Source organism: Salmo trutta, chromosome 22 (genome assembly GCF_901001165.1).
Source record: "Salmo trutta chromosome 22, fSalTru1.1, whole genome shotgun sequence".
In the NCBI taxonomy this organism is placed as follows: Eukaryota; Metazoa; Chordata; class Actinopteri; order Salmoniformes; family Salmonidae; genus Salmo; species Salmo trutta.
Window position 1 is genome coordinate 8450498 of NC_042978.1, and position 25055 is coordinate 8475552.

A 25055-nucleotide genomic window follows, 5' to 3' on the forward strand; every position below is an offset into this window, starting at 1 on the left:
TGTTAAATATTTGCCACTATCTGGAGACACAGTCAGTATTTTATTCATAGCCAACCTACTTTCATAAAACAAATTGCCTAAATAATCTACAATATCCGAGTATTTTTAAATCTACCAGTTGGTCCCGAAACAGAGATGAATATGCATAGATGGCGGTTTTTTTTCTCCATTGATCCCTATATTCTGAACCTGCTCTCTCTATATATTTGTTCTATTGAGTCGGTCAACAAAATTCTAATGAAAAGGTATACCGTATTTAAACAGATGACTTAAGATAAATGTACTGAAACGCCCACTGAATGAAAACTCCACGAGAAAATCTGTTGGCCAGTAAGTGGGAGGGTTTTCAGTAGTTGAATGAAATGTATTCAGAGCGTGCAAGGCAGCCACACCTGCAGAGCAAGTTTGGCGACTGAAAAAGGTAAGTTTGTATACTGAGAAGTGCCTAGGAAAGTAATGCTGTACATTCCTAAAATCGGGATCGGGCCCTTAATGCCCACAACATTACATCTAGCTCTAATGTAGGAGTAGCAATACTTTTTGATGACATCATTAATCAATCATACAAGCCTGAGCCAGCATCGGGCTGTCACTCACACGCTCAGCATGGAATAATGCGACCAGCAACAACAACCGCTTAAAACAACCTGTGGTAGCCTAACACCATCACTATCTCACTATCACCAATAGCCTAGTGGTGACAACAGTGACACATCAAATAGGAGAGAGCAATTTTTGGAAAACACATAGAGAGAGCATTTACACACATCATGCTATTAAAAGCAACCCATTCCTTCGAAATGCACAACTATTACTTCCCATTGCAGACATGTTTTATCACGTTCAGCACACAAAGTAACTGGTCATCTAAAGTTTAAATGCAACAATGTTTTGCAGGCATTATTTTCAGAGAGATAGCTAACAGCAAGCGAGCTGATAAAAACAGTGCCACTCACCAAATGATGATCATTTGAAAACAGTAGGCCTTCAACTTAAGTTACTCAATGAGAGGGTGCAGCACTGAGCTAGCCTGCAACTTCACTTCCTGGAGAAGCTCAAACTGCTTCAATTGTTTTCAATGCGCTATTGAGTCTTCACATAGGAATTAATGGTGTCACGTGATGATTGCTTTGTCATTCATATATAGGGGATCCCGAGTGTCGCAGCGGTCTAAGGCACTGCAACTCAGGGCTAGTTGCGTCACTACAGACTCTGGTTCGATTCCAGGATGGATCACAACCGGCTGTGATTGGGAGTCCCATAGGGCGGCACACAATTGGCCCAGCGTCATCCGGGTTAGGGTTTGGCCAGGGTAGGCTGTCATTGTAAATAAGAATTTGTTCTTACCTGACTTTCTTAGTTAAATAAAAATGTAATTAATGAATTAATATGCGGTCAAGTGTCTGAGGGCCTCGTCAATGGCTGATTTAGCTAGCTAGATTTGTCTCCCCAGAGACCACCAAAGAAAAATCCTGATTGGACCTTTTTTTCTCTTCAGTGTTTAACCCTTCCCTTTCCAACACAAACTGAAGAGGTGAAATCAGAATATAATTTAAATGATAGAAAAAATATTAAATTAAAAATGTAAATAAAAAAATAATACATCATTTTACACATCCTTAGACCTTTTCTGAAGGCTTTTTCTCACGGATCCCCACTGATCAAATGTTATGGTTAGAAGAATGTCGTTACAAAGGTTGCACATGTATTTACAATGTGCTTACCCAAGAGCAAGCAACTTAAGGTAGAGTGAAGTAACCATTTTAATTACTATATAGTTACAAAGTCTCTTTATTATAGATCTATTAAAGTATTTTGCCTTGTGATCTCATGTGGCAAGCCAAAAATTCCATCCATGCAAAACCTGCTGAATCGAAGATCCTGTATAGATTGTATTTTCAACCAGCAGCTATCAGGACATAACACTGATCACATTTTTCATTAGCTGTGCAAAATGATACAAAACACAGGAAAAAAACAGAAGTTTGACTGCACTGGGCCTTTAATGGATTTAATAAAGATTCATATTCAAAATCAATCTCATTTAATACAATGCTGTAGAAGAGTACCTAGACCTGTAGCTACATTACATTGTCAAAAACAAACATTGTAAACAATGTACAAATCCGTGTCTTCAATTGATTGTGTATCTAAAAAGTTCCTTTATGATTATTTTGAATTGGTTTTACGCCATGAACGCTAAAAAGTTTTCATTAGGAGATAGTGGCCAGGTAAACAAAATCAAAGCATGTCTTACCTTTTCCAAAAATGGTAACTACATATTAAGTTGCTTGCTCTTGGGTAAATACATTGTAAATGCATGTATATCCTTTATAACAACATTGCAATTACAATGTTGGTTGTTAAATGTTGTTACGTAGTACAAACTAACTAAAAGGGTTATGCCTATTGTCTCCTCATTTACCCATTTGGGTTGGAGTTCTTGACATGGTAATACACAGGTGACTTCCAAAAGTATAATTACAAAACATATTAGTTGCATACTGGATCAAGGACATGTGTAATAAAATAACAACATAAAATGGATTATGAGTCACTACACATGTGGAATTACCTTCAGCGAGTGGATTTGTGTGGAATTACCTTCAGCGAGTGCATTTGTAATTACAAAGTCCCTGTACCAATTGTGTAATTACCAATAAACGCTATTAAAAGGAAATTAAATAGCAGGTTTGGCCTTGAAAGGCCTTCATCAGAATCACATCCGACATTTCCTGTTGAGACAGATATGAGAATATAAAGTATATTTACAGAACCTCACTACATATATGATTCTTGTCCAACATGGACATCTAGTCATCAACAACTCCTCCATCTAATCTACCCATGAGACAATCCTCCTCTTTTCAGACTCACCTCCTTAAGAACACTTTGCAACTTCTCATAGGCCTCATCCAAGTCATTGTTAACAATAACAATGTCAAACAATCCAGGCTCGTTGCCTAAAATAGGAGAGTGAAGAAACAATTATGAAAACACTAGTCAAATCATTGTCAAAGGCATGTAATGGACTATCCTTAGTTCAATTCCTATCCCTCAAGCATGTGTAGTCTTAAAACCAGTTAACACGGGATAGTATGTTGGACCTACACTCCTCCATGTCAGTCCGGGCTTCTTCCAGGCGGCTCTGTATTTTCTCCTCTGTCTCCGTCGCTCTACCCCTCAGACGTTCTTCCTGTCCATATCAATGGTCCCCAAAACAATGACAGTTTATACAGTAGCAGAGAGGTAGGCAACTAGATTCAGCCGCAGGCTGATTCTTTTCTGAGCGAATGGTCAGTGGGCCAGAACACAATTATATTAATTTGTACACTACAAACGGACCACAAATAAGCTGAAATGTATTATGTATTTCACAATAAGTTAATTTCATAATCATATATTTATCAATTTATACATGGGAATACCTGGGAACAGGATTCATGAATTACATTTATTTTTTTGTTGAATTCCTAGTGATATAACAGTTTTCTTGGTCCAACAACATAAGTTTTCTTATTTTTTTACTTAACTTTGGGGGGCCAGATAAAAATCACTTAGGGGCCAAATTTGTCACCTGTTGCGGACCCCTGCAGTGGAAGAACCCTGTGGAATGTATGGTTGTGGACACTTACCAGGACCTCAATAGAGGGGGGCTGGATAGAGATGTAGATTGGGTCCAGGTTAGTCTCCTTGATGTGCCTCACTCCTGCGATATCCACATCCAAGATACAAATGAGGCCCTTGGCCCTCACGTCCTGTACAGCACTCTTACTGTGGAGAAAACAAATAAAATAGCTATGTTTATTAATTGCATCCACGATTCCACAAAACAAACTAGAAATTATATATCTTTCGACAACTATTACTGATTCATACTGTAAGACATTTCGGTGCCAACAGAAAGTTACGAAAATATACTCTACCTTGTTCCGTACAAGTTGCCCGAAAACTCATCAGTCTCAATGAATTCCCCCTTGTCAATATCCTCCTGCATAGCCTCCCTGTTTGTGAAGTGGTAATCTTGAAACGGACAGGAGAGAAGAAGAAGAAGACGAGGTTAGTCATCAGTCAGGCTGGATGGAGTTCTCTCAAAACAACAATGGGTAAGTTCACAGGGTACAATACATTTATATTGATTAGTATTCAGGCGCTAGAAAATGTTTTATAGAATGAATGCAAGGACAAGTATGGGTAGACAGGGAAATCAGCATTCACATCACTACACATTAATGTGTCCCTACCATTGCGATTATCTTATTTCTCCACAACATCACAGTGGATCTAATACAGTGGGGAGAACTCTGTAGGTAACACAGGACAACCTTGTCACGATCACATTTACAGGGACAACAACACTCATATTGAACCTAGAGCCACTGACGTCAACACATACTCATTAGCATTACAACATTACAGGTTGGTTCAGACTCAGAATGAATCCCAGCACATTACAATGTGTCCAGGTAAAAGGTAGATGGATAGATTATTTAAATGATTAATGAAAAATAGACAATGAATGTATAGGGGGTAGTAAACTATCACAGACTGAATCCAACAAAGCTCACTGTCATGGTGGTGCAGTTTCTGTGTAATTTTTCGTAGGAAAACAAAAGGTGTATTGATCAAATAAATAGAATAGTCTCAAGGATATTTGCTTTTACAACAGGACCAGACCTTACTAGCAGCTATGATCCATACTATAAGTTAATATTATTGAACTGTAGCTATATTAAACAAACGGCTCTACTATGAAGCCTATCAATTTCAACAAATTGTTGTGATGCTAATGAGGGGTAAATAACAGACAATTTATGGGTGTGAAGACTTCTCTCTTTGGGTCTGGAGAGGGGATCCACTACTGAGGAATTACAGGGGGCTAATTTCAAATGCTTTTTACTCCAAAGTGCAAACTGGCATTTGTATTCCTTTGAATAATAAATTGAGTTCTTTCCAGGACTATTAAGCCCTTGGTGTTTGGTCACTCTGTACTTGAAATATGAAAGTAACCCCCATCACTCTCTCTTAGTAATGTTTTTATGAATCACATTTAGGTGTGGTTCGATAGAAGCCTAAATTAGGAGGATAGCTACACCTGCGGATGAAACAAAGGATAGGACGTCTGCTACGGGCAGTAACGTAGCCCCCAGAAGCATAGGCAGACCGAACAGGCCTATGGAGAAAACAAAAAGGCATAAACAAAGATGTATATCCCTGTATCTTACAGGGGGATACTTGGGAGAGCCATTGGTGCAGTTTGCTTGGGAGTAAGAAGCATTGGAGCTTCAGTGTCAGTGGGTATGGAGTAGGGTGGGAGAAGAGGTGGTGTGTAGGCACAAAAAGGGCAAAAAGGTATTGAAAGAGTGGAAGTCCATTTATTTAACTTGGCAAGTCAGTTAAGAATTCTTATTTTACCATGACGGCCTACCCCGGACAAACCCTCCCTGTCAATGGTGTGCGTACTGGGAGTGGAGTCAGGTGCAGGAGAGCAGAGAGTTGTGAACAGGCGCACACTTTGAGACAGGAGAAACCAACAGACGGACGCCACTGCATAGAAACCGCCAGCCAATTGGCAAAAGTGCAAAACGTGCAAACAGTCACAATAATTATGTTCAAACAAATAAACATACCTTGTGACAAAACACGAAATAAACGAACACCAGTCTAGCGTGTCAAAATTGACACGGAACACAAAACTATTTCACACAAGGACATGAGGGGGAACAGAGGAATAAATACATGTTGTGTGATTGGGGAATGAAAACCAGGTGTGCGGGGAACAAGACAAAACAAATGGATAAATGAAAAAGCCGGTGACACCGACCGCCGAACACCGCCCGAACAAGGAGAGTGGCCTACTTCGGTGGAAGTCGTGACACTCCCCTAACCTGGACGGCGCTGGGCCAATTGTGCACCGCCCTATGGGACTCCCGATCACGGCCGGTACCCAAAAAGCTCGAAGTAGTAGGTTTAAGATTTTTTTTATATATATATATATATATACACAGTACCAGTCAAAAGTTTGGACACACCTACTCATTTAAGGGTTTTTCTTTATTTGTATTATTTTATACATTGTAGAATAATAGTGAAGACATCAAAACTATGAAATAACACGGAATCATGTAGTAAGAAAAAAAGTGTTAAAAAGATAGCCACCCTTTGCCTTGATGACAGCTTTGCACACTCCTGGCATTCTTGCAACCAGCTTCATGAGATAGTCACCTGCAGTGACAGATTTAGGTATAGACGACATGGGCAGCTGCCCAGTGCGGCATCTTGTCCGGGTGTGGCACAGGGCACCCACACAAAACAAAAATCGTAATGGTGACATTTGTGCGATAAAAATTTGAGGTGGTATACAGAAGATAGCCCTATTTGGTAAAAAGCCAAGTCCATATTACAGCTCAAATAAGAAAAGAGAAACGACAGTCAATGCTGAAAATGTCAAGAACTTTGAAAAAACCATCAAGCGCTACGGTGAAACTGGCTCTCATGAGGACCGCCACAGGAAAGGAAGACTCAGAGTTTCCTCTGCTGCAGAGGATAAGTTCATTAGAGTTACCAGCCTCAGAAATTGCAGACCAAATAAATGCTTCAGAGTTCAAGTGACAGACACATCTCAACTGTTCAGAGGAGACTGCGTGAATCAGGCCTTCATGATCAAAGGGCTACCCAGACCCCTCTTTTACGCTGCTGCTACTCTGTTTGTTATCTATGCATAGTCACTATAACTCTACCTACATGTACATATTACCTCAATTACCTTGACTAACCGGTGCCCCCACACGCAGACACCAACGTCTTGCTGCCAGACAAGCTAAACACGTTCTTTTCCCGCTTTGAGGATAACACAGCATCACCGACGAGGCCAGCTACCGAGAACTGTGGGCTCTCTTTCTCTGTGGCCGACATAAGTAAGACATTTAAACGTGTTAACCCTCGCAAGGCTGCAGGCCCAGACGGCATCCCTAGCTGCCTCCTAAGAGCATGCACAGACCAGCTGGCTGGTGTGTTTACGGACATATTCAGTCTCTCCTTATCCCAGTCTGCTGTCCCCACATGCTTCAAGATGGCCACCATTGTTCCTGTACCCAAGAATGCAAAGGTAACTGAAGTAAATGACTATCGCCACGCAGCACTCACTTCTGTAATCATGAAGTGCTTTGAGAGACTAGTCAAGGATCAGATCACCTCCACCTTACCGGTCACCCTAGACCCACTTCAATTTGTTTTACGCCCTAATTGGTTCACAGATGATACAATCGCCATCACACTGCACACTGCCCTATCCCATCTGGACAAGAGGAATACCTATGTAAGAATGCTGTTCAATTACTATAGCTCAGCATTCAACCCCATAAAACCCTCCAAGCTCATCATTAAGCTTGAGGCCCTGGGTCTCAACCCCACCCTGTGCAATTGGGTCCTGGACTTCCTGACGGGCCATCCCCAGGTGATGAAGGGAGGAAACAACATCTCCACTTAGCTGATCCTCAACACTGGGGGCCCACAACGCTGCGTGCTCAGCCCCCTCCTGTACTCCCTGTTCACCCATGACTGCGTGGCCATGCACGTCTCAGGAAAATAACCTCTCACTCAACATCAACAAAACAAAGGAGATGATCGTAGACTTCAGGAAACGGCAGAGGGAGCACCCCCCATATCCACATCGACAGGACAGCAGTGGAGAAGGAGGAAAGTTAAGTTCCTCTGCGTACACATCACTAACAAACTGAAATGGTCCACCCACACAGACAGTGTGGTGAAGAATGGGCAACAGCGTCTCTTCAACCTCAGGAGGCTGAAGAAATCTGGCTTGTCACCTAAAACCCTCAAACTTTTACAGATGCACAATTGAGAGCATCCTGTCTGGCGGTATCACAGCCTGGTACGGCAACTGCTCTGCCCTCAACTGCAAGGCTCTCCAGAGGATGTTGTGGTCTGCAAAACGCATCACTAGGGCACACTACCTGCCCTCCTGGACACCTACACACCCAATGTCACAGGAAGGCCAAAAAGATAATCAAGGACAACAACCACCCAAGCCACTGCCTGCACCACGCTACTATCCAGAAGGCGAGGTCAGTACAGGTGCATCAAACCTGGGACTAAGAGACTGAAAAACAGCTTCTATCTCAAGGCTATCAGAGAGAGAGGTTGCTGCCTACATACAGACTTGAAATCATTGGTCACTTCAAAAAAAATGGAACACAAGTCACTTATGTAATGCCACTTTAATAATGTTTACATATCTTGCATTACTCATCTCATATGTATATACTGTATTCTATACTATCTATTGCATCTTAGCCTATGTGCTCTGACATTGCTCATCCACATATTTATATTCTTATTCCTTTATTTAGATTTGTGTGTATTAGGTATTTGTTGTGGAATTCTTAGATATTGCTGCACTGTCGGAAATAGAAACACAAGCATTTCGCTACACTCGCAATAACACCTGCTAACCATGTGTATGTGACCAATAAAATTTGATTTGATTAGATTTGTTTTTCAAAAGGACAATAACCCAACACACCTCCAGGCTGTTTAAGGGCTATTTGACCAAGAAGGAGAGTGATAATCAAATCAATTAAAATGTTTTGTCAAATGCGCCGAATACAACAGGTGTAGACCTTACAGTGAAATGCTTACATACAAGCCCTTAACCAACAATGCTTTAAGAAGTTAAGAAGAAAACAGTTAAGAAAAAGTTAAGAAACAAATATCAGTAAAAAATAATTAAACAGCAGCAGTAAAATAACAATAGCGAGGCTTTATACGGGGGTACCGGTACAGAGTTAATGTGCGGGGGCACTGGTTAGTCGAGGTAATTGAGGTAATACGTACATGTAGGTAGAGTTAAAGTGACTATGCATAGATAACAAACAGAGTAGCAGCAGTGTAAAAGAAGGGTCTGGGTAGCCCTTTGATTAGCTGTTCAGGGGTCTTATGGCTTGGGGTAAGAAGCTGTTAAAAAGCTTTTTGGACCTAGACTTGGCGCTCCGGTACCGTTTGCCGTGTGGTAGCAGAGAGAACAGTCCATGACTAGGGTGGCTGGAGTCTTTGACAATATTTTGGGTCTTCCTCTGACACTGCCTGGTATAGAGGTCCTGGATGGTAGGAAGCTTGGCCCCAGTTATGTACTGGGCTGTACGCACTACTCTCTGTAGTGCCTTGTGGTCAGAGGCTAAGCAGTTGCCATACCAGGCATTGATGCAACCAGTCAGGAAGCTCTCGATGGTGCAGCTGTAAAACCTTTTGAGGATTTGAGGACCCATTGCAAATCTTTTCAGTCTCCTGAGGGGGAATAGACTTTGTCATGCCCTCTTCTGTCTTAGTGTGTTTGGACCATGATAGTTTGTTGGTGATGTGGACACCAACGAACTTGAAGCTCTCAACCTGCTCCACTGCAGCCCGTTGATGAGAAAGGGGGAGTGCTCTGTCCTCCTTTTCTTGTAGTCCACAATCATCTACTTTGTCTTGATCACGTACGTTGAGGGAGAGGTTGCTGTCCTGTAACCACGCGGCCAGGTCACTGACCTCCTCACTATAGGCTGTCTCATCGTTGTTGGTGATCAGGCCTACCAGAGTTGCCATAAGCAAACTTGATGATGTGTTGGAGTCGTGCCTGGCCATGCAGTCATGAGGGAACAGGGAGTACAGGAGGGGACTGAGCATGCACCCCTGAGGGGCCCCCGTGTTGAGGATCAGCATGGCGGATGTGTTGTTACCTACCCTTACCACCTGGGGGCAGCCCGTCAGGAAGTCCACGATCCAGTGGCAGAGGGAGGTGTTTAGTCCCAGGGACCTTAGCTTAGTGATGAGCTTTGAGGGTGCTATGGTGTTGAACGCTGAGTTGTAGTGAATGAATAGCATTCTCACAAAGGTGTTTATTTTGTCCAGGTGGGAAAGGGCAGTGTTGAGTGCAATAGAGATTGCATCATCTGTGGATCTGTTGTGGCGGTATGCAAATTGGAGTGGGTCTAGGGTTTCTGAGATAATGGTGTTGATGCCATGACCAGCCTTTATAAGCACTTCAAGGCTTCAAGGCTACAGATGTGAGTGCTACGGGTCGGTAGTCATTTAGGCAGGTTACCTCAGTGTTCTTGGGAACAGGGACTATGGTGGTCTGCTTGAAACATGTTATTACAGACTCCGTCAGGGACAGGTTGAATATGTCAGTGAAGACACTTTCCAGTTTGTCAGCGCATACTCGGAGTACACGTCCTGGTAATCCATCTGGCCCTGCGGCCTTGTGAATGTTGACCTGTTTAAAGGTCTTACTCACATTGCTACAGAGAGTGTGACCACACAGTCGTCCGGAACAGCTGATGCTTTTATGCATGCTTCAGTGTTACTTGCCTCGAAACGAGCATAGAAGTGATTTAGCTTGGCTGGTAGGCTCTTGTCACTGGGCAGCTCGCGGCTTTGCTTCCCTTTGTAGTCTGTAATAGTTTGCAAGCCCTGCCACATCCAACGAGTGTCAGAGCCTGTGTAGTACGATTCATTCTTTGTCCTGTATTGACACTTTGCCTGATGGATGGTTCATCGGAAGGCATAGCGGGATTTCTTATAAGCTTCTGGGTTAGAGTCCCTCTCCTTAAAAGCGGCATCTCTACCCTTTAACTCAGTGCGGATGTTGCCTGTAATCCATGGCTTCTGGTTGGGGTATGTTCATACGGTCACTGTGGGGATGACGTCATCGAAGCACTTATTGATGAAGCCAGTGACTGATGTGGTGTACTCCTTAATGCCATCGGAAGAATCCCGGAACATATTCCAGTCTGTGCTAGCAATACAGTCCTGTAGCTTAGCATCTGCTTCATCTGACCACTTTCTATTGAGCGAGTCACTGGTGCTTCCTGCTTTAGTTTTTGCTTGTAAGCAGGAATCAGGAGGATAGAATTATGGTCAGATTTGCCAAATGGATGGTGAGGGAGAGCTTTGTACACATCTCTGTGTGTGGAGTAAAGGTGGTCTAGAGTTGTTTTCCCTCTGGTTGCACATTTAACATGCTGGTAGAAATTAGGTCAAACAGATTTGAATTTCCCTGCATTACAGTCTCCGGCCACTAGTAGTGCCGCCTCTGGATGAGCATTTTCCTGTTTGCTTATGGCTGTATACAGCTCAGCCACGACGAAACAAGTTTAACAGTTTTCAATGTCCCTTTGGTAGGATATACATGATCGTAGATCGTCTATTTTATTATCGATTGATTGTATATTGGCTAATAGGACCGATGGTAAAAGGTAGATTACCCTCTCGGAGACGGATCCTTACAAGGCACCCGGACCTTCGTCCTCGATACCTCTGTTTCTTTCTCCTGTGAATGACGGGGATGAAGGCCTTGTCGGGCGTCTGAAGTAAATCCTTCCCATCTGACTCATTGAATAAAAACTATTCCTCCAGTACAGGGTGAGTAATGTCCTGATATCTTGAAGATCTTTTCGGTCATAAGACACGGTGCAGAAACATTACATACAAAATAAGTTACAAATAATGCAACAAAAAAAAACATACAAAATAGCACAATTGGTTACGGGAGCGTAAAACGGCAGCCATCTCCTTCGGCGCCATTCTTCTGAATCAGATGACCTGGCCTCCACAAACACCTGACCACAACCCAATTGAAATGGTTTTGGGATGAGTTGGACCGCAGTGTGAAGGAAAAGCAGCCAAATAAGTGCTCAGCATATGTGGGAACTCCTTCAAGTCTGTTGGAAAAGAATTCCTCATGAAGCTGGTTGAGAGAATTCCAAGAGTGTGCAAGGCTGTCATCAAGGCAAAGGGTGGCTACTTTGAAGAATCTAAAATATATTTTGATTTATTTAACACATTTATTTAACACTACATGATTCCATATGTGTTAATTCATAGTTTTGATGTCTTCACTATTGTTCTACAATGTATAAAATGGTAAAAATAAAGAAAACCCTTGAATGAGTAGGTGTGTCCAAACTTTTGACTGGTACTGTATATGTTTCACAGGTTATGGGCAATTTGATATGATAATTGTTTACAATTAGGCTAAATGTCTTATAAATGTCCTATGAATATAAAATGATAAAAAAATGACTCAAGAGCCATAAGAGTCTAGAAATATATCTCTGATATAAACTCAGCAAAAAAAGAAAAGTCCCTTTTTTAGGACCCTGTCTTTCAAAGATAATTCATTAAAATCTAAATAACTTCACAGATGTTCATTGTAAAGGGTTTAAAACACTGTTTCCCATGCTTGTTCAATGAACCATAAACAATTAATGAACATGCACCTGTGGAACGGTCGTTAAGACACTAACAGCTTACAGACGATAGGCAATTAAGGTCACAGTTATGAAAACTTAGGCCTCTTTAGTGTCCTAAGTTTTCATTTCTACTGACTCTGAAAAACACCAAAAGAAAGATGCCCAGGGTCCCTGCTCATCTGTGTGAACGCCTTAGGCATGCTGCACGGAGGCATGAGGACTGCAGATGTGGCCAGAGCAATAAATTGCAATGTCTGTACTGTGAGACTCCTAAGACAGCTCTACAGGGAGACAGGATGGACAGCTGATTGTCCTCGCAGTGGCAGACCACGTGTAACAACACCTGCACAGGATCGGTACATCCAAACATCACATCAGCGGGACAGGTACAGGATGGCAACAACAGCTGCCTGAGTTACACCAGGAACGCACAATCCCTACATCAGTGCTCAGACTGTCCGCAATAGGCTGAGAGAAGCTGGACTGAGGGCTTGTAGGCCTGCTGTAAGGTACACCGAGGCCTGTACTCTGGAGCGGGATCGATTTGGAGGTGGAGGGTCCATCATGGTCTGGGGCGATGTGTCACAGCATCATCGGACTGAGCTTGTTGTCATTGCAGGCAATCTCAACGCTGTGCGTTACAGGTACCCTTCCTGCAGGCTCATCCTGACATGACCCTCCAGCATGACAATGCCACCAGCCATATTGCTCGTTCTGTGTGTGATTTCCTGCAAGACAGGAATGTCCGTGTTCTGCCATGGCCAGCAAAGAGCCCGGATCTGAATCCCATTGAGCACGTTTGGGACCTGTTAGATCGGAGGATGAGAGCTAGGGCCATTCCCCCCCAAAATGTCCGGGAACTTGCAGGTGCCTTGGTGGAAGAGTGGGGTAACATCTCACAGCAAGAACCAGCAAATCTGGTGCAGTCCATGAGGAGGAGATGCACTGCAGTACTTAATGCAGCTAGTGGCCACATCAGATAGTGACAGTTACTTTTGATTTTGACCCCCCCTTGGTTCAGGGACACATTATTCCATTTCTGTTAGTCACATCTCTGTGGAACTTGTTCAGTTGATGTCTCAGTTGTTGAATCTTGTTATGTTGATACAAATATTTACACGTTAAGTTTGATGAAAATAAACGCAGTTGACAGTGAGAGGACGTTTATTTTTTTGCTGAGTGTCATTCTACTGTACTACGTACAGTCACTTTAATATTGTTTTCTGTCTTTAGTTATACTTATGTATGATGGAAAACATCCCTTTTGGCTCTTCAGCGAGCTGTCTGAACATTAATAGTCTATGCAGAAATATAACAATTGTGTGCAGATACAGAGCCTACAGAAAATATTCAACCCCTTGGCTTTTTTGTTGTGAAACAGCCTGAATTGAAAATGGATTACATTGATATTTTGTATCACTGGCCTAGACACAATAAATCCTAACGTCAAAGTGGAATTATATTTTTTAGAAATGTTAACAAATTAGTGAAAAATGAAAAGCTGAAATGTCTTGAGTCAATAGGTATTCAACTCTTTTGTTATGGCAAATTTGCTCAACAAGTCACATAATAAGTTTTTTTATGACTACCGTAAATTCCGGACTATTAAGCGCACCTGAATATAAGCCGCACCCACTGAATTAAAAAATATATATTATTTTGAACATAAATAAGCCGCACATGTCTATACCGCAGGTGCCTACCGGTACATTGAAACAAATGAACTTTACAAAGGCTTTAACGAAGAACGGCTTGTAACAAAAATAAATAGGCTTTAACGAAACACGGCTTGTAACAAAAAAATAATAATTAGCAGTAAACAGTAACCTCCCTAGAAAGTCATTGCTCCAGACCAAGCTCCCATGCAGCAGCTCTATTTCCTTTTCCAACAGCCAGATCAATCGCCTTCAACTTGAAAGCTGCATCATATGCATTTCTCCTTGTCTTTGCCATGATGAGGGTGACAAAATGACTACCGTAATCAGAATGATGGGAAGTTTGAGCGCGCTCGATTTAATCTAAACAGTAAACAAAAAAGTTGTTTGACCTTAACCCGTTCAGCAATTTCATTGGTCTAATGAAAGCTTCATGCCGGCAAAAAACTGAGCACGTAACAGAATGTGTTTTTTTTATTTGAAAGCGGGAAAAATCCATATATTAGCCGCGTCATTGTTTAAGCCGCGAGGTTCAAAGCGTGGGAAAAAAGTAGCGGCTTATAGTCCGGAAATTACGGTACCTCATCTCTGTATCCCAACACAGACACTTATCTATAAGGTCCATCAGTCGAGCAGTGAATTTCAAACACAGATTCAACCCGAAAGACCAGGGAGGTTTTCCAATGACTCACAAAGAAGAGCACCTATTTGCAGATAGAAAAACAGACACTGAATACCCCTTTGAGCATGGTGAACTTATTATTTACACTTTGGATGATGTATCAATACACCCAGTCAATACAAAGATACAGGCGTCCTTCCTAACTCAGTTGCCGGAGAGGAAGGAAACAGCTCAAGGATTTCAGCATGAGGTCAGAGTTTAATGGCTGTGGATGGATCAACAACGTTGCAGTTACTCCAAAATACTAACCTAAATCACAGAGTGAAAAGAAGGAAGCCTGTACAGAATAAATATTCCAAAACATGCTTTCTGTTTGCAATAAGGCATAAAAGTAAAACTGCAAAAAATGTGGCAAAGAAGGAACTTTCCAACACAGCACATCACTGAGTACCACTCTTATATCACATTTTCAAGCATGGAGGTGGCTCCATCATGTTATGGTTATGCTTGTAATCAGCAAGGAATAGGGAGTTTTTAAGGATAAGAAGAAACAGAATAGAGCTAAACACAGGCAAAATCCGAGAGGAAAACCTGGTTCAGTCCGCTTTCCAACAGACACTGCGAGTCAAATTCACCTTTCAGACTATAATCTAAAACACAAGGACAAATATACACTGGGGTGTCTTACCAAGACAACGTTGAATGTTTTTGGGTGGCCTAGTTACAGTTTTCACTTAAATCTGCTTTAGAATCTATGGCAAGACTTGAAAATGGCTGTCTAACAATGATCAACAACGAACTTGACAGAGCTTGAATACTTTTTTAAAGAATAATGTGCAAATATTGCCCAATCCAGGTGTGCAAAGCTCTTAGAGACTTACCCAGAAAGACTCACAGCTGTAATCGCTGCCAAAGGTGATTGAACCATCTATTGACTCAGGGGGTTGAGTACTTATCAATATATACATTCTTTTTATTATTATTATTTTTACAAATGTTAGAATTTTTCTTCCATTTTGACATTACAGAGTATTTTGTGTAGATTGTTGTCAGAAAATTACACTTAAATCCATTTTAATCCCACTTTGTAACATAACAAAATGTGGAAAAAGTCAAGGGGTATGAATACTTTCTGAAGGCACTGTAACTGCCACCACACTTAACACTCACGGCACTGCAACACATTAAGTTTGAGGCCTGGCGTTCATACAGTAGGAAATTCTTACTAAAGATACAGTAGAAGACCAGCTTCATTCTTGGCCTGGAGAGCACCACTGATATCCTTCTGGGTTTACTGACACGATCTGTGTTTATGAGTAAGAGATTGATACTGTTGTCACGTCCTGACCATAGAAGCTTTTATTTTCTATGGTAGAGTAGGTCAGGGCGTGACTGGGTTTTGTCTAGTTAAAATTTTCTATGTTGTTATGTTCTAGTTTCTGTTTTTCTATGTTTTTTTTTTGGATGATCTCCAATTAGAGGCAGCTGGTCATCGTTGTCTCTAATTGGGGATCATATTTAAGTAGATGTTTTTCCCACCTGGATTTCTGGGAGATTATTTTGAGTTAGTGTATGTTGCACCTCTTCGTCACGGTTTGTTGTTTTTGTTTATTAGTTTATTGTATGTCTTGCATAGTTTCACAGTTAAATAAAAATGTGGAACGATACACACGCTGCGACTTGGTCTCATTCTTATGACAACCGTGACAACTGTACCTTTGCCATCTACCTCTCCTGGACGTGGGTCCCTTGTTGTATCTGTAAGGACACATTCAGTGAGCATAAATGTAACACCCATCTTATTCTGTGAGCATACATGTCATAAATGATACAGAATGATATCAACAACCTCAACCAATGATGAGCATTCAAAGATATGCCAGACAACCCTAACTGTATGCCGTTTCTTTTGGCTCAGTGTTCTTCCTCATGATCCAGTCGATAGCCATCAAGAAGTGAAATGGTGACAGTGGATATCCCTGTCTCACACCAATCAGCACAGCCATAGCTAAACTGTTATAAAATTTTTGAATATGAGTGGTCTACAGAAATATCACACTCCAAGTACTATGACAAACGGCCTGTTGTTAGATAGGCTGAGACAGTGGGGATTGATTTTTGATTTTATTTGGATCTCTTTTAGTCCCCATTTGGACTAATCTTCCAAGAGTTTAAACATTAAATACAATTTATAATACGAACACATTTTCACATATGACACACTATTACAAACATACATAATATACTAACATAATGACCCAATAAATACTGATTCTTCATCTACTATAGTCCCAAAACATTTCTATGTATTATATTTAAATCGATTTAAAATAATGTTTACATTTATATATTGAAAGGTTTCTGGTTTGCTCAGTTAATTTATTCAATTTCTTTATTGCTCTAAATTGAAATGTTATTTTTGCCTATTTCTCTTTTCTGTCTGGATAACGCATAGATGGTGGACAATCTATTCCTAGTGTTTACGGAATGTCTGTCTCTTACCAACTGAATACCATTGTGAATAGAACTTAGCCGTTTTAAATGATGTATAATATGAAATAAAATAAGCATGTTTTTTTCAATTATCTTGTCGATTGATGACCACCCAAGAACATTGCGCATGACTGCAACAGAAGAACCATATCTCCACCTTAAAACAATCCTTGCTGCTTTGTTCTGTGCAATCTGCAGCCTCCTAACTTCACTTGATGATGCATTTCCCCAGACCACAGAACAGTAGTTCACTTGACTCTCAATTAATGCTTGTGTTATTTGTGGAAGATTTTTTCTTGGTAAATATTTAGCTATCCTTCTGATTATGCATGCTGTTTTAATATATTTTGTACATAGATTAGTTATTTGAGACGACCATGATAAGCAGTTGTCTAGCTGCACTCCCAATAGTTTGGTTTCTGCCACCAGAGTTTCTGCCACCAGATCCTGCTGCGCTACCACTGGAAACTACTTGTTGGGTGACACAATACGTACGTGATACGCTGAAGCCGAAAACTCCCTTGTAGTCCTTCAGCAGCTTCTTCAGCAGAGTGCTCTTCCCTGCCCCTGAGGGGCCACTTATGACAACAGGCCTGGGTCCTGACATAATACTGACGCAAAGGGAGAGAGGGATTGAATACAACGAAAGATTTTGTTACAGGACACGTGTGGCTATGATATGCATAATAACAAAATTATTCTTACGAATTGCATCTTTCTTTCTTGGTTGACTGAACTTTAGTAATTTCCTGTAGAGACAAACATGTGAGAAAATTTATGTGAGACCCCTACCGACTGACTCAAATTTTGAGAATTATACTTTGTCCCTATTCTACATGCAGACAATCATCCTCTCTTCAGACTCACCTCAATAAGAACACTTTGCAACTTCTCATAAGCCTCCTCTAAGTCATCATTGACAATAAGCATGTCAAACACTCCAGGCTCGTTGCCTAAAATAGGAAAGTGATAAAATAAGGCATTGCATGGATTATTATTGGTTCCATCCATATATTCCAAAGACTTTCAGTACAACTATGTCTATATGGGACAGTAAGGGGACCTACTGAGCTCCATGTCAACCCGTGCTGCCTCCAGACGCTTCAGCAGACTCTCCTCTGTCTCCGTATTTCTGTCCCTCAGACGCTTTTCCTGTACACATCAATTGTCCCTAAAGCTATTACAATATCTACATTTCAAGAGTACATTCATACATTTCAAGAGACTCATGTCACTAGATCAAGGATGACATTTCCAAGGGCTAGCATATGTGACCCGTTTTAAGATGTCGCACATCACTACTTTGCAGAAGAGGCAAAAGGCGTTTTTGGGCAGAAATGCCTTCTTGAACATGTGAACTTTCATGTGCTTTAATAACAAACTTGTATGCCATCTGTAAAAACTAATAAACATTTTCAATTACAAGCCTATTTGGTTTAGCCACTGAAAAAGTAGGAACCTTCCCACTTGCCATGATTGGTTCAGATAATGGATGGGTTGGACATGCTGAGAGAGGAGTTCGGATTGGTTTGCCATGTAGTCCACTTCTGTCTATAACATGAGCTGCTCAGTATGTGTAGTAGATCATCCTGGCTACCACAGCTTTTTTGAAAGACAACATTGGTTCCCCGAATTTAGCAGACGCTATCGACAAAGATCAGTGGGAAAAGGTTGTGATGGACTGACGTTACTTTCTGCACACGGTTGACCGGAGTGACTTGACACAATAACGGGCCAAATAAGCTATAGCTAGCTACAAACCAAATGGAAAATACACGCTTCTGTGAAGCATTCATCCATATATACGGGTAAGAGTCTAGCTACATTTTCAGATATTATATGTTTCTAATTTGGTCAGAAAGTCGTTTTCATTGCAAGTTAAAGAGTACTAGTGAATGTTAGCTTGCTGGCTCGTGTATGATATGTGTAGTAATATTATTCGTATCTCAGAAATATATTTGCATTGCTAGTTATAGCCTAATGTTAGCTAGCTAACATTGAACCTAGTTGCATTTACATTTTAGTCATTTAGCAGACGCTCTTATCCAGAGCAACTTACAGCAGTGAATGCATACATTTCATAAATTTCTTCTCCGTACTGGTCCCCCGTGGGAATCGAACCCACAACCCTGGCGTTAAAAACACCATGCTCTACCAACTGAGCCACACGGGACTGGTTAGCCACACTAGTTGGTTAACTTTAGCTATCTGCAGATTCATACTCATTTCATGGGTGGTAGCTAGCTATGCCAATTGTTTGTACTGTAGCTGTGGGTTGGGAATATGGCTCATCATTTAGCTAGCTAGCAAGCTACATGTCTAAACAAAAGACTTCACTTCGCAAGAGAATGATTACATGACCCATCAAATTAGCCAGCCGTGTCTGGAGGAGATTACGGCCATCTATTATATTTAATGAATATGTGTACATGTCTAGACAATAGTGACCCATCCACTTAGCTAGATGTGGCTGGGGGATGGTTATAGCATTTCCTTCACATGACCCATCAATTTAGACAAGTTTCTGGGTAAGCATAATCTAATAATAAAAAAATATTTATATTAGATTTTTATCTGGACACTTTGAAAGTCAGATTAGGATATAGACCAAGGACTAGATAAAGTGCATTTTTACCTGGAGTTTTACCTTATTGTAGGCTACTACTTTCACCACTTTTAGTCTTGAAATCTTTGGTTATTTACCTTAAAGAGATGGGTGGGGCTAAGGCTTAAGAGGGTGTGAACGATGCTGAATAGGTGTAGACAAAGAAGAGCTCTCCAGTAGGTGTACCAAAACATTCAAGGTACATTTTCTCAAAAGTGGGGTTACAAGTTTATCAAACTTCAAAGTAGAATAACGTTCCCATTCTTCCTCATCTGCAGTGTATGATATACCATTTCGTAGCTCTGAGTCTCTATTTTTATCCAATAACAGTGGTCCAAGCACAGAACATTGAGGAATGCCAAAATACACAGTAGTACTCTTTGTGTTGTATGATTGTGGACTTGCTGCAGAGTTCACAGTTGCGCAGCCAGGATAGTCTGCATTCCATTGTGACATATGTCTACACCTCAATAGGAGTATATCAAATTAGGTTCTTAAATGTTTCATAATGGGCCATGCTGACTATTGCGGCTCTGAACTCTGAATTGGGCATTACCAGGATCTCCATAGAGGGGGGCTGGATAGAGACATAGATAGGATCCAGGTCAGTCTGCTTGATGTTCCTCACTCCCTGGATGTCCACATCCAGAATGCAGATGAGACCATTGGCCCGCACTTCGTCTACAGAAGACTTGCTATGTAGAAAACAGAAAATATAAATTACGTTCATTCATTGTTTCACAATTCCATTGAACAGCAGAAACAAGAACATATGCATCTTTCCACCTGGATATGCACAGTAGGCTTACATTTACATTTACATTTAAGTCATTTAGCAGACGCTCTTATCCAGAGCGACTTACAAATTGGTGCATTCACCTTAAGATATCCAGTGGAACAACCACTTTACAATAGTGCATCTAAATCTTTTGGGGGGGGGGGGGGGGGGGGGGGGGTAGAGGGATTACTTTATCCTATCCCAGGTATTCCTTAAAGAGGTGGGGTTTCAGGTGTCTCCGGAAGGTGGTGATTGACTCCGCTGTCCTGGCTTACAACATGGGGGCTTTTGAACAATAAATATGGACAGCGTTAGAGTGACACCTCACATCAGTGACTGTTCCTCACATGCTCCACTATGACTAGGCTAGAGGATAGTGACATTAATCCTATCACCAAAGGCAGGGTCCAGTTGTTCTCCGTTAGCGTCAAGACTTATCATCAGCAGGGGAGGGACAGATTAAACGGGACACTGCAGATCATGAGCTCTACGGTGGCTCCTGTGCTATCTTGATATGTATAATGGAGGATAAAGCTAATTCTGTCCCAGGGATCACAATGGACCAGCTCCTAAAGGAGAAGTTCACTTTTCTTTTAAGCAAATCTGTATTTTGGATGTAAATGGCATGTTATAAATGTAAATGGCATGTTATATACCCCAACCAGCGATACAGTTCCTCATGCTCGTTCTGCAGTGCCAGGGTGTGAGTAAAACAAGCTCCCAAAACACCCAAATACATCCTTTTTAAAAAACGGCAACACTCTCAGTATAGTGATGCAGGTCTTTAGATGTTGTACAAATGAAATTGGTGTCATTCTGAACTTTATCCTTAACGTTATTTTCCATTTTGTGTGACTCGAGCGGTTTCCCTTATCCATCTATGATACTTCTCTGTGTAGCCCGTGCATGCCAGATTCGGAAAGGTATGTATTGAGTTGCACAAAATGTAATATAATGTTGCGGATAAAGTTTGGAATGACACAATTTCATGAGTAAAACATTGCCGTTTCTAATAGGGCGTATTTGTTTTTAGTTTCTTTAGCTTTTGTTGATGTTTTATCCACGCCCAGGCACTGCAAAACGAACAGGAGTAAGTGTATCGCGGGTTGGGGGTACATTTCTCAAAACCAATTTGGTTAAAAAGTGAACTTCTCCTTTAAAGTGATCTATTCAATGCCATGACAGTATAATCACTTGTGGGTTCTAGTCACTAGTGGAACAATTACTGTACTTGTTTATTTAAAACCCAATGAACTCTTCCAAAACTGCAGTATCATTCCCCACATTCTCAGGTAAAAAATAAACACATAAAGATTCCTGGATTTCCTGCCTACTCCCTCCTGATTCCAGGAATCTTTCATCTGGGATTTCTGGAAAACCTGAGAAGTCACCGGAATTTTGCAACTCTAACTGTAAGACATTTTGACGTCAACAGAAAGTTATCAAAATGTACTCTACCTTGTTCCATACAGGTTCCCTGAAAACTCTGCATTCTCAATGTATGTCCCATCGTCAATATCCTCCTGCATAGCCTCCCTGTTTGAGAAGTGGTAATCTTCAAAAAGACCGGAGAGGAGAGTAATCAGTTAATTGCTGAAGCCAGTATTTAAGTTACAAAATCAGAAGTGAAAACCAGAAGTTACAAAACCAGCTTGATTAAAAGCCTGGAGAGTATCACTGATATCCATCTGGGATTACTAACATGACTGAGATGGGTTTACTGACATGATCTGTGTTTATGAGTGAGAGAATGTTACTGTACCTTTGCCATCTACCTCTCCTGGACGTGGGCTCCTTGTTGTATCTGTAAGGACACGTTCAATGAGCATAAATGATCAACATCCATCATCAACATCCAGTCATACAGAATGCCATCAATAACCTTAACCGTATGTGCATTCAAAGACGTGCCAGACAACCCTAACTGTATGCCGGTTCTTTTGATTTCAGTGGTCTTCCTTGCAGCCAGCAAGAAGAGGAATGGAGATAGAGGACATCCCTGTGTCACACAGATCAGCACAACCATAACTAAACTGGACATGGATGGTATACAGAAATATCCCACCCCAAGTCCAATGACAAACAGCCTATGCTTGGATACAAATTGGATACACTAACCCAGACCAAAGTCCTATGACAAACGTGGCCTAGAGGTAGAGAAGGCTGAGACAGTAAGGACAGATAGGGCCTACTGCTGTCCCACTTCCTCCCAGACAGGATATTGGGATAGGAGTCAAATGGCGGGTGAAGCACAAACGCACGTGACACGCTGAAGCCAAAGACTCCATCGTAATCCCTCAGCAGCATCTTCATAAGAGTGCTCTTCCCTGCCCCCGAGGGGCCGCTCAGAACAACAGGCCTGGGTCCTTCCATAACACTGGAGAGGGAGAGAGGAAATACAATGAAAGATACAGTCAAAAACCCTTTTGTAATGTAAAATGATGTACATTTACCAATGCATTTGCTACACAAATAATCTTAAACTAATTTAATTGAGCCACGCAATCTGTTTTAGACACTTTGGGATAATTTGGGCATGAAATTAAAACATACTAACTTTTGGACAAAAATGCTTCAGTTAGTATTTGGTGGCATCAGGCAGGTAAACAAAACCAAAGCATGGATTGTTGTCTCTCTTTGTACAAAGACTGCTTATAGGGTAGTCGAAATCTGTGCACGGTTGTGTGACAATTCAGTAGCCCACCACTGTCTAGCCTGCCGCTACCACAACCAGGAACAGATATACCAAACAAAAAGGAATGAAGCACACTCAAGATTTATTCTGTAACCTTCAAAATTATTAAGTCAGGCCCTGGCTAACTCCACTCGTAGGAGCCAATCTGCGTAGAGTGCTTGGAAGCTAACCAGCTAGCGAGCCTATAGCTGAGCAGTTCTTCCTCTGGCCTTAGGCTCAGATGCTAACGTCTAATCCACTGATCGAGTGAATAAGCCACTATGATTTAATGGCTACGCCACGATCAGACATGGGGGGGAAAGCCATGTGACTGCACATTAGGACCACACAATGAGTGTCAAGAGGTTAAAGGGTTAAACACAAAACCCACAAAAACCTTAAGAGAAATTGCATTTTCTACCCCTGAGTGTTTAATCTAGCTAGGTGGTCATAATCACTACTTTCATTTAGATCATAGATGTGCAGCTATTCCAGTAACACTCTGTCAGCCCTATGGGAATTATGCAGTTCTTCCACGAAACCAACATTAGGTTCACAACAAATTCATCACATCAGCAATAGCCCAACTCAACATTATACAAATGGGTAGACATGTGATTTGATGGAGCAGGCTGGATGATAGGACCTTGTAAGAGGGATTAGGCCTATATTTCACGGTCCACTACAAACAGATGTCATGCTCTTAAGGTGCATTTAAAAAGGCCTTTTAATTAAGTCAATCCAGGTCAATGAGGATGATTGCATAGGAACTGGTCCAAATGGAACATCAGGTACAGAGCTGGGTCAACACCCTTACAGTGTATCTGCCAGAAGAAAGACATATTGGTTTGTCTATTGTGACTCGGACAATAAGGATATTCCCAGATATACACCATGTTCAAATAGGTGGCAAAACACTGGAGGTAATGTCTGAAGCTCTTTATCCTATTGGTGAAAGGATGTTCTTGCTGACTTTAGACTCAGTGGCTAATCAGCCAATCTGACCTATTTCGAGTCCTGTTTGACTCCCTATATCAATGAGGTCGTGACCATTCAAGGATGTTTCCTGGGAAAACACACTCAAAGCTGTCAAACTCTTTACTTATTTAATTGGAGTGTATAGATCCATAGATCATTGAACCATCACAACCCAGGTTCCTGTCTGCTGACCTTAGTTGGGCATTTCATGAAAACAACAGACCAGACTGGCCATAATTGAAAAAATTAGTTAAGGGTCTATTGCCTACCCCTTAAGATGACTCAACTTCAAAGACAACATACTGTAGCTGTTACTGATATTATATCTAATCATTGTATAACCTTTTCAAATATACGTTGTCAATATTTCAGGGGAATCCTACTAACGCGTACAACTTATATCTCCAAGCACGGCAACAAAAGAACATTCAAGGACTACACACTTGTTATTGATTTCCAAATGTCGATGTGGAGTCCATAAAAAGCAGTTAGTTGTACATTAAGTAATTGCCAGGTTACATTGATTACTGAAGACAAACCTCAGTTTCAACTTGATGTACTGTATAATAGCTATGTCCTACTGTATATTAGCTATGTCTTTCTTACATCTTTAAAGTTGTATGTTTGTCTTACCTTATCTCAGTGGCTGTACTGTGTGGCTGTAGAGAAGATGTCTCGGAGTGATTGGGACAGAGGAGAGAGCTTTACCTGGGTGTGTGTTTGTGAGTTGTTGGTAGGTGTGTGTCAGACTGACTGACATAGACAGCTTACTGGCAGCCTCAATTACCACCTCCTCCGGTCAGCTCATCAGCCAATCACATGCTGGCATGCTGGCCTTGTTTATCTGAGCCGTCCAAACAGGTAGCGCCTTAATTACTTCAAGATGTGACAGGACTGGCTCTGTTGGCTTCTCGGCTCCGTTGTTTCTGATTTGTCACAATGTATCACTGGTCAATCAGGTTGTCGTCCTCCGCTCTTGGCTACCAAACCCTGTTTAAT

General features: G+C 41.4%; 1 protein-coding gene and 1 non-coding gene across 5 annotated transcripts in view; both read right to left on the reverse strand.

The window, feature by feature from the left end:
• LOC115158000 (guanylate kinase) overlaps positions 1 to 24790 on the reverse strand; it is a 28671-nt gene extending 3881 nt beyond the window's left edge. The window contains exons 1-16 of one of the 4 annotated variants that reach the window (XM_029706431.1): positions 24690 to 24790; positions 22666 to 22781; positions 22167 to 22208; positions 21863 to 21959; positions 20183 to 20321; positions 18089 to 18173; positions 17889 to 17974; positions 17727 to 17770; positions 17517 to 17632; positions 16245 to 16286; positions 5096 to 5173; positions 3927 to 4023; positions 3636 to 3774; positions 3112 to 3196; positions 2878 to 2963; positions 1985 to 2735 (exon numbers count right to left, since the gene is read on the reverse strand). In XM_029706431.1, the coding sequence (XP_029562291.1) occupies positions 2670 to 2735; positions 2878 to 2963; positions 3112 to 3196; positions 3636 to 3774; positions 3927 to 4023; positions 5096 to 5173; positions 16245 to 16286; positions 17517 to 17632; positions 17727 to 17770; positions 17889 to 17974; positions 18089 to 18173; positions 20183 to 20321; positions 21863 to 21959; positions 22167 to 22208; positions 22666 to 22777 (1314 nt within the window). In that variant the 5' untranslated portion in view covers positions 22778 to 22781; positions 24690 to 24790 and the 3' untranslated portion in view covers positions 1985 to 2669. Of the gene's footprint in view, positions 1 to 1984; positions 2736 to 2877; positions 2964 to 3111; positions 3197 to 3635; positions 3775 to 3926; positions 4024 to 5095; positions 5174 to 16244; positions 16287 to 17516; positions 17633 to 17726; positions 17771 to 17888; positions 17975 to 18088; positions 18174 to 20182; positions 20322 to 21862; positions 21960 to 22166; positions 22209 to 22665; positions 22782 to 24689 lie in introns of those variants that run through there. The other 3 variants (XM_029706432.1, XM_029706433.1, XM_029706434.1) reach the window with 3 other exon arrangements.
• On the reverse strand, positions 19122 to 19195 carry trnak-uuu (transfer RNA lysine (anticodon UUU)). Its single transcript has one exon. It is a non-coding gene; the product is annotated as a tRNA-Lys (tRNA).
• Positions 24791 to 25055: the final 265 nt, after the last annotated feature.